General features: G+C 42.0%; 1 protein-coding gene across 1 annotated transcript; it reads left to right on the top strand.

The window, feature by feature from the left end:
• The first annotated feature begins 1,121 nt into the window (after positions 1 to 1,121).
• Positions 1,122 to 6,092, top strand: LOC128442284 (F-actin-monooxygenase MICAL2). The gene is made up of 2 exons (XM_053424680.1): positions 1,122 to 1,647; positions 3,826 to 6,092. Exons 1-2 carry the CDS (start codon positions 1,122 to 1,124, stop codon positions 4,113 to 4,115), a joined length of 816 nt encoding a protein of 271 aa, XP_053280655.1. The 3' UTR covers positions 4,116 to 6,092.
• Positions 6,093 to 10,666: the final 4,574 nt, after the last annotated feature.

Genomic DNA, 10,666 nt, shown 5'->3' on the forward strand with positions numbered 1-10,666 from the left:
GAACTGAAAATAGCTTCCCAAACGTGAAGTTGTTTATACACTAGTCTTTTATGATGGTAAACTGTACCTGAATATGCACTCTTAATGTCTCCTAGGCTTAAAGACATTACAGTGTTCTTTAACTTCTGATATAAGAACAGCTTTTAAATGAATAGACAATGAAAGTAATCAGCACCATATATATTAAAAGTCTAGGTTCCCCTCTCCTCAAAACTCTGTGCTGCTTATTAAGACTTCACATGCATGTTTAAGCTTCACTTTAGCCTTCATGGTTCATTATTTCATTGTACAAGCGTTATGGGGCAAACTGATGTTTCAGTGATGATGGGGTTGTGTTTTTTCCTGTTATAAATAAAGTGTGATTTTTACCTATTATAGTAAAGCTAATGTTATTTTATTTTTTTATTATTTCATAAAATATTACAAGGAGTTCATACCGGTTCATACCACTATGATTGCCATCGTAATTGATAATCAAGCAAGAAGTTTACCTTGTATTATTATTGTTATAAAGAGATGTCCAGATTTGAAAAAAATGTATTTTTCTATATTTTTCAATAAACTTTATCAATCAACAAATAGCTAAACAACAGCCACACGGATAATGAACGAAAAAATATATAATAAATACATTTTCAATGCAAGGGGTTACAAAGTTCCACAAATGCATATAAAATTAAAATAAATAAGAATATATATTAAAATAAAATAATAGTGATGTATGAAATTTGGTGCAAATATTAAGGGGTTTTACTGCTTTTCTATTACAGGCGGTAGACGATAAACACTAAAATAGTGTTTAATTTTAGCACTTAACATTTAAGTATGTGGAACTTGCCCAGTAATATAATGAGCATGTTTTTTGTTTTTTTTTACTTTCTCTTATAATTTGAAAAACCAAACCCTAAGTCAACACATCAAAGTGTAAATGCATCGTAGATAGAGTCCAAACTAAACCACAGCCTTCTTTTTAGCCAGCCGAGTGAGTCATCCACAATAGACCATCTTTGAGGTCGTCTTCTTCCGGCTCAGAAATGTGACGTAAAGGGCGCAAATATACAAGGGAGGTCTTTGTAGTAAGTTGAGACGTTTGAGCCGCTGCGTTTCCCTCACGAGAGAAGATGCACAACTGGCAGGAGAACGAAATCAAAGAACTTCTGAACATCCGGGGCACGGAGGCGATCCGCAACCAGATCACAGGCACCGTGAAGGACTCGGTGGTTTACAGCCGGATCACCAAGCAGCTGGCGGAGCGGGGGGTGTTCAGGTCCCACATGCAGGTGATCAGCAAGCTGAAGGCGCTGAGGAAGCAGTACCTCAAGTACCACCAGCAGAAGATCCGCTGCGGGAGCGACCGCGTCGACTGGCCGTTTTACGACCAGTGCCACCGGGTCTTCGGTTGCCCCCCCGTGGCGGTGAAGCGCCAGAGGAGTCCCACGCCCCCGCTGGAGTCCTCGCCTTCGCCCCCGCCGCCGCCGCCGACCCCTCCGCCACCTCCGCCGCCGCCGCCATCCGCGCTCAGCGACGAGCATCATGAGGTCGTGGTCGGCCTCTGGGACGAGGTGGACAAGCATCTGGGTCCCGTGGAGCCGGAGGACGACGATGACCAGTACAGTCCACCAGAGCAGCTGCACACCATCAACACCAGTGAGTATAAGTGTCTGTGTCGTTAGGCAGCATGAGGACCTGCAGGGTCCTGGGACTCATCACCGAGGGCTCTAATCAAATATCAAATCCAGAGTACAAACTCTTTCAGATGCATTCATAGTAAATCCATTTTAAATGACACAACTTGTACGTTTCACAGATGAACAGTCGAGTATTTATAACTTTGAGTTTCCCCAGATGGAAGATTTTCTACAGCCAATCACAAAGAGCGATTGAAACAGTGGGAGATGATATATTATGTTCAGTTAACAATCAGATTATTGAACTTTCCAAATTAAAAGCAGACTGAAAGTTGAACCGACCCGAACAGAGAGGCTGAACAGCTCCAGAGAACCTCTCGGTTAAATAATTGGCTGCTCGCTGAGCTCGGTGTCGGTGTCGACCTCTGCAGATGTGTTGTTTACTGCACCAGCATTTCCTATAAGCTGCCTGTGACCCAGGGAAACCGGCACATCAAAACAATAGAGCACTTCCAGAGGGGAGCGACTGACTCTTCTCACAACTAGACCCTGTTTAAGTTGTGAAACCTCTGTAAACTGTTGCAGCTGCAGGAGAAGGAAACATTTGTTGTGCTTTCTTGTAGACCTGAAACGTTGCTCCCCTTTCCATTCAAAAATAATGTTCTGCATAAAGCACCAACAAAGTTTAGAAACGCTCTGACTTTTCTCCTGTCTTCGATGAGGCATACGCTGTTTTGCTGCAAAAATGGGTGTGGACATTTTCCGGACCAAGCTTTTCCCATATGAAGAACGCAGCAGGAGATTGTCCGGGTCTGACATGTTCACAACAACAGGAAACGTCTGGAACATTCCATCATCAACGCACCCACTCACTCGTCTTTCCTTTTACCGGGGGGGTGGGGGGGGCTGACAGGAAATGTTCTGGCACATGTCTGGAGCGTCTGACTCGGACAGTTGCTTTCTCACATGCAGCCCGTCTGGAAAATGTCTGAGCTCCTCTGAGCCGTTTTCATGTTAAATAATATTGTATGGCGAGATTGCAGAGTGGAGAGTTGGGTCTTAAATATGTGAGCGAGTAATAATTTGCTCCAGAAGGTTTTAATTTAAAAAACACCCTCCCCCCTACCCGATGGAACTTTCTGCTTTTAATGCCGTCCTTGTTCTCCTAGGGCGACTATCGGTGTCTGTGGTTATGCTCAGTTTGAATCAGAACGCTCCGTCTGTCACAGTCCACCATTTAACCCACTTCTCCATCGTGGCTGTTATGTAATGACCCTCAAATCATCCATCCGACCAGTGGTGGGTCAATACGACCACGCTGTCAAATCCTAACATCTCTGCTGCGTGTTCCTGTGTTTAAATAGAAATGTCTGCAACACACACCCTCTGGTTCCCATTAGAAAATGCCGCCATGCAAATTAGTCAAATGCACCCGGTAGTCTGTATTTGAGTTTTGTGCGTTCGTCGTGTCTACACGCTTCCAGACAACATGCACTGTGCTCACATTTCCCTGGAATTTTCCAGAGGGGCCGTATGTGAGAATGCAAATGTCAGAGTCGGTGGCGCCTGACATTTTCCAAAACTTTTCCTGCCAGCCCCCCAAGTGAAACGTCTGGAAAATGTCAGGGTGAGCCCATGTGAGGATTCAGCAAGAGAATGTCACAGTGAGCGAGTGGGTGTGTTCTAACCCTCTAACACATGATGGATGTAAAAGTGTGGGGGGGGAACAAAGGATTACAAATATTCCAGGAAGAATCAAGATCTTTTGGGAGTGACACCGGTGTCGACGCGCCATAAACAAAAACACATGATTTCTGCAGTGGAATTTATACATCATATCCTGCCTCCTGCTCTACTTAGGCCCCGCCCCTTGTCTCAGTGCTCCAGACGTTTCCTTTTGTTCTGAACCCGTCTCACCCGGACAATTTCCTGCTGCATTCTTCGTTTGTGAAAGGCAAAGTTCAGAAAATGTCTGGACACAATTTTCCGGACATTTTCTGGAGTTCACGTCTGAGAGCAGCCTCTGTCTGTAATGAGGACAAACACTCTGTTGTTGGCTCTGCTCTGGATTAGGAAAAAGGAAATGACTGATGTTTAGTGAGTGTAAACACACAGTTTACTTTATTTAGAGTCACAGAGACAAAACTATACAAGAAGCCGGTCACTCTCAGGTTTCTCTGTGTCTTTGGTTTCCCAGCGTACAAGGTGCCAACGAAGAAAAGGAAAACGACGGTCATGGACCAGGTCTCTGCTTTAGTGTCGGCCACAGTCGCCCAGCTCAGAGAGATGGACGCCGCCATGCAGGCGCAGGAGGACGCCCGGCTTCAGAGGTTAATGGACCACGAGAGGGAAATGCAGAACAATCTAATGAATCAGCTCGCGGTCATGCATGAACGGGTCAGTCAAGAAAACCATGAGAGACACATGGAACTCGTTGACAGGATACTCTCTAGGTTCCCTTCGTCTTCAGCCCCATCAGGCCGCTGACCGGCTTCCTGTGTGAGTGAAGATGGTGAACGACAGGGTTTTCCTTTTATTGAGGTGAAGGGAACATGTTTGACTCTCCCCTCCACCAGCTGACTAGTGCCTGAGACCCCGTTACTTGTTTTTTAAATTTTTTTACTGTATTTAAAAAGATAATTTTGCATTTAACCTCAACCCCATTGGCCTGCAGCGGATACAGATTCAGGTTGAACCCAGACCACGCTCCCACCACTGCTCTGATTCACTACTAGTGATTTCATCTGTATTATCTTAAATTATTATTTCATTGTAAACTGACCGTGGTGTCAAACACACAAATGTACAGAAACAATAACCAAACACTAACCTGACAGGGACAGAGACTCTGCACCACTGTAGCAGCATCATGAACCATTTGTTAAATGCATATTGCTATGCAATATTCCCCCACATCTTATATCTATATATATATATAGATATATAATCAGCCAGTTGTGAAATGATGTATAAATGTGTTGCAGTATTTTGGCAACTGGTTTTGATTTTGACGAACATGTATATTTTTAATCATGATATTTGTATTAGTTTAGAAAGCTTAACTTACACACAGCTTTGCAATTTTCTGTGTTAACAGTAGTGCAACAGGTAACGTCAAATGATGTGAGCAAGAGCTGGGTGTGTGTGTTCTCACAGACCTACACAGACTGTTGTCCATTCGTCCATCACAACATTTAGTCTTTACTAAATATATTTCATCGTAGAAACAATTTATTTAATTATTTTCTAAATTTCCTGAACATAATAAGCTCATGTTCTGTGGCGCATATATCAACTGTTGTTTCATGTGGACTGAACTGGGCTGAGAGGAAAAAACGTCATCTGCAGTGTGAGGCTGCTGAATCTAAATCTGGAGACGTTCAACACCTGCAGTGTGAACACAGCTTTCCGTTTGCAGGAAAGGAGACAAACTTGTCGCAAAGCAAACCCCCAGAATGTGACGTGTGGTCGGACGTGCTGTGCCTCTCCCACCACCTCAGCTGAGCATGTGGGTGTGTGAACAGTGAGCCCAACGCTCAGGCAAAACAAATCATTGGCCGCCGTGGCCTTTTGTTGAGGCAAATGCTTGAGTAAGCGTTTGCTTTCATTTGGGAGCGTTCATATGCAGAAAGAGCTGCACGAGTTCAGTAGAGGCGGCTGTCGCTGCACATCACCCGAGGAAATGCTGTTGAAATGTGGCATTTAGAGAAGACATGGCTGTGTGGAACATTGATGTAAAGATCATGTTTCAGCTGTAACAGTGCTGCAGCGCCCCCTGGAGGGAGAGGAAGCCAGAGTAAGCTCCAAAGACGAGTCTAACCCTGGTGGAGGAAATGCTGCTCCTCAGTGGTGTGTCTGTAGCACAGGTCATAGACGCATTGGGATGCAAAGCAAATACTCAGAAACTGTTAAGGTTTAAAGTTGTAAGATTTATTAAACATTAAAATGCAGTGATGTTGCATTGAGTAAAAATGTATTGCTAAGAATAAGAAGTTATTTGCCAGTGGCTGTCTGAAGTGTCATTCTTGGCTGACACGGAATTCCCGGTTGCGTTTACTGTGTTCAGCATCCGGGAGAAAACGTGTCATTGAGGAACAACACCTGTAGTCCAACCAAAACTCACTCGTCAAACCAAAATCCATTCGTTGCACACAAACATACCTTTTTAACAAACCAGCAACACAGCAATGAAGTGCTTTAATGTTGTTACCTTCACTTTCTTTACTGATTTGAATGAAAACAAAAGTGAAATCCTACAGTGGTGAGCTCCTAACCTTCACTCTAATGAATCAAGTCAACCACGCATAAGCTAATCAGGCCTTGGTTTGTCTGTGTGGTTCAGTCAGCCGGGATGTGTATTCATATTATTATACTTTTATACTGTCCTATGTTTTACTGTTTTAAATATATCATTGTTTTTTTTTTTTCTTTAAAGGAACAATAAAGTTTTCAGCTGATATATAATATGAAAAAACAGTCATCTGTGGTTGAAACGGGAGGATGTGATGCAGGATTTGGTCACAAGGTTTCGTGGTAAAGATGAGAGCTCGCCGTCAGCCCGTCTGCTGAGAGGGTCCAGTGCGTTGTGGGATGGAAACGGACGCCATAACCAGCTGGAGTCCAGATTCACAGCTGCATTATGGGTTCCGTTACAATCCCACCCACCAAAACAAGGGTCAGGGCTCCGGTCCGGGCAGCACAGCACCGCTGAGGAGAGGAGAACAGTTGTTATAAACACGAGATGAATTAGCAAGTTGTAGAGTTTGAAAGTGACATGTCCTGCATTTGAATGGAAAAAAAATGAAAGAACACAAGCTTTAGATACCAGCCAGGAAATCACATGGACAGTTTTTACTGAACGGCATCCTACTCTGTTTACAACCCACATTGAAAACCGTACATGTTGTGGTATTACTTTTAAAGGGTCAGTTCACCAGAGAGTTGTGTAAAATCTTTGTAAATCTCTCTCTAACTGCTGCAGATTGACTCTGAACTCTTTAACGTCGCAGTAACAAAGCCTTAAACATGTTTTATGTTCATGATCTCAGGCCTCAGACAGTAGTTTGCAGTGTGGAGCTGTGAGCAGCAGGCAGTTGAGTCAAAAAAAAAAGTATATGGTTTTAACACCTCAGCTTCCTCCGGCTCAATTTAGTCTTTGTTTTTGTTTTTCAGTGACTCTATGATCTGATTACAAACCACCAGCAATGAGTGTAATGAAACCACTGAGCAGTTGTTTCGAATGCATCTGACGTGATGGGAAACTTTCTCCACACAGGCTGAGTGACTGGTTTACAGAGCTGTGAACTGTACGTGATATATTTCACTAACCAGCTGAAACGCTTGATGAAAGAAGAAAAATCTTAAATTCTTTTGATCACTCTTCAGTAACTCTTCATTTGTTTTACTCTTTTACAACACTGACAATACCAATTGAAAGTCCTTCATTAACTCTGATGTAACTGAGTGAAGACAGAAAAAAAAATTATGATCAAATTTGAATGAGCATATCTAAGACACTGAATATTTAGGAAAAAGATTATTTCAATTAAAAAAAAATATTGATTTTTTTTTTTTTTTAAAGCTTTGCAACCCCCTGTTAACCCAACAGTCTTTCAGTTGCAGCATTGAATCATATTCCACTCAAACTACATGAAGAGGAGGGCGAGTGGTGACACTTGCAGCTTCCTCGTGATGCAGGAATCAGAAAGAAGAATGAAAACATTTCTGCTGTTTGTGGATAAAACGTGACAAAGCTCAAATAAAAAAAAAAAACATCAACATACTCAACTTTCAATATGATGAAACTAAAGCTTCATCAATCCCCCCCCACCTAGGACATTCCTTTACAACCTGCAGCAGAGAATCTTCACCTATCACTTACAGTTTCACGCTTTATTAATAGTCCCTTTGTGTTGCTGCTCCATCTCGAAAAACCTGTTGTGTGTCGTCGGCCGAGAGACGGAGGAGAGCGAGCTCCGGGGAGCACGAGAGCTCAGCGTTAAGAGGAATAGCTGATGGAACGATTAAAAGGAAGAAGTGAGCTGAAAAAGAAATGTGAAGGAAGAGATTTGCATCGGAGGATTCCTTCCTGTGGAGAGTGAAACCGGTTTTGAGACACTGGTTTGAAACCGCCTCCGACTCCCGTGTCCTTAGAAACCTTCAAGTAAACCTGGAAAAAGATGAAATAACGAGGCAGCAGAAAGAAAGAAGACTTTGATAAAACAGCACAAGCTCCAACATGTTTCCAGTTTGTCCCCGGGACTTCAACACCCTGATAAGAAACCCTGCATGTTTTTCAGCTTTCTAAAAATGAAAGGAATGATGGAACAAACATGTACTTGACAATCCATAAGACACAGACATATTGGACTTGTGGGGACAAAGTTTTCAGAAGTTGAATAAAAAGAACAAATGGTGTTCAGAGGGCTCAGGAAAAAAACGAAGCAGGAGGAATGAAGGCAAAGTGAAAGTGCACGAGCAGCTGAGAGAAGGACACTTGTGTGAATAAGCAGTGATTAAATGGCATCTTAAAGTTTTTCCAACTCACCGACATCTCAGCTCTGTGTGTCCCCACGCCGGGGTCCCGTCCACCAACAGCTCAGTCTCCACTTCCTCTTTAAATATTCTCTAGAGATTCATTTCACTTTCACTTCTCCTGATCACACACACAACTCCTCCTTTCCTTCCTTTACCCACTCCCTCCCCTCTGGAGAGAGCAGCCACTCTCTTGTCTTCTGTGTGTCCCTGGATGAACTCTCAAATATTCCGATTCATTTGTATAGCACCATATCACAATATGCATATGTAGAGGGATTCTAACATAAATGCTCTTTTTTTGTTGTTGTATTGTTTAACCTGCTTGTTTGTGAAGGGAGCAGTCACTCAGTCTTACATCAAATTTTTCAAACCTAAACTGACACTTTTGAACACAGTTTGAATGTAAACTTTCTAATAGGAGATATTCAGACACTTTAATAGTATTTATTTTATACAGCATGTGAATCTTCACTGATTTACTGTCTCTTTTCTCAGTGCCCACACTAGTTAACATCCAGATAAAATGTTACGATTAGTTTTGATAGAACCTCAGTTCAACTGGTTCCAGACGTGTTTGAATGGTAATGGTCTGTATTTACATATTTGCTTATAGTCTTAATTTATATAGTGCTTCTAATCGCAATGGACACTTAAGCACTTAAAAACATAGCTTTTGCCATTTACACACTGATCTGTGTGCAGCACTTTCTATATCACTCATTACTGGTACAGTTGTCAGGGTCCAGGGTTCAGCGTCTTGCCCAAGGACACTTCGGCACGTGAAAGGGAGAGGACAGGGATCGAACTGCCAACCCTCTGTCTAGTGGAAGACCCGCTTTACCCCCTGAGCCACAGCCGGCCCCTGTGTGTTCGACAAACAAAACCCACGTCACTGTGGTGAGTTTCTTAATGCTGTGAGCACCTCACAAGATACATTCTTTTAACTTCATGTTGTTGGTGGAGGCAGAAAATTCAGAGCCAGTATTTCAAAACCTGGACAAATAAATCAAATTTATTATTTATTGCTTTATTCATCAATGTTTGTATTTTTGTAGTTTCAGTGAAAGCTTTGTATTTGCTTCCTGACTCTTTAGTTCCCTGTGAACCGGAGAGATCCTCCGGCCCACTGATGTGAAACTCCAGACCACAGGTGACTGAACCTCCAACTACTATGATAGTGTTTTATAAGTTTGTTTAAACTCTGCACAGTTTTAAATATCTACTCTAAAATGTTACCCTCAAAGACAGAAAATAACATTGCAAAAGTTTTATGAAGGAAAATATTCTTCGAAGTATGTACATTTAGTTTCCATGTAGTTTTGGTCCAGTTCCCCCCCCCCAAAACTTTTGACCACATTCTTAAGACTTGCATGTTGAGCCGTCTTACACCAAAGAGATATCGTACAAAATACCACACAACACTGATTATAAGAATCAATCTGAGCCTCAGGGGCTGCAGCACAATTCTGCTCTCCTGTTTTTAATAACTATTATAATTTAACTGCGTGTTAATGGCATGTTATTGGAGCCTCAGTCTGATGTGCAGCTGTAATACGAAGGATGAAATCGGTACTGGACTGGATTTAGTTATCACACACAACTGTGGTTCTCAGTACAGCCTGTACCTTCACTAGGGCCCAACAGTCCTCTTCCATTAAACAGGGTTCATACACATTTTGACCAATGGATTTCCGTGACTTTTCCATGACTTTTCAATAACTTTAAACCAAATTTCCATGACCGAACTTTTTGTGAAAGTAACAATGTAGCATTCAAACTAACAATGAAATTCCAAGGCATACAGTATACCTTAAATGACACAAACCCAAGTATGCCTGCTTATATTTTGAGCATATTTCTTTAAAAGCATATGAATGATTTAAAACTCTGCGTAAATGTGAACGTCATTAAAATATGAATATAACAAATTTCCATGACTTTTCCAAAACTTTTGGGTGATTATTTTTTTCCATGACATTTTAAAATTCCATGACTTTCCAGGTTTTCCATGACCGTAAGAACCCTGATTAAAACAGGCACAAATTCACAGAAATCTGTTCTCAAAGTTCCGGAGTTTTTTAACAAGTTCCATTAAATATTCCCTGGAAAACTTGAATAAGTTAAAAAGACGTCCTATCTTGCAATTTAAAGAAGGCTGAAGAAAAACTCCTGGCTCTGCCCTCTGATGTGGATCCAATCCTAAATTTACTCGGTTCTTCCCGACACATACTGCATCTCTCAAACCAAGTTTCATGGTGATCTGCCCTGTAGCTTCTGTGTAATACTGCTTACAATAAAACACACAAACAGACAACATAATAATGTATGATCACAAGCTAATAAATGTAACCGGGACAATTTGACTTTGAACTGAGCTCTGCGTCTGTGTCATGTCAAACAGGCTCTGGCCCCTGAACCTATAGTTTCCACTTGCTAACACATCCATAGCAGACATGACATCAATAGTCATATGTTTAAATTATATTAGATATAATCATAGT

The sequence above is a fragment of the Pleuronectes platessa genome, chromosome 6, assembly GCF_947347685.1.
Source record: "Pleuronectes platessa chromosome 6, fPlePla1.1, whole genome shotgun sequence".
NCBI classification, from domain to species: Eukaryota; Metazoa; Chordata; class Actinopteri; order Pleuronectiformes; family Pleuronectidae; genus Pleuronectes; species Pleuronectes platessa.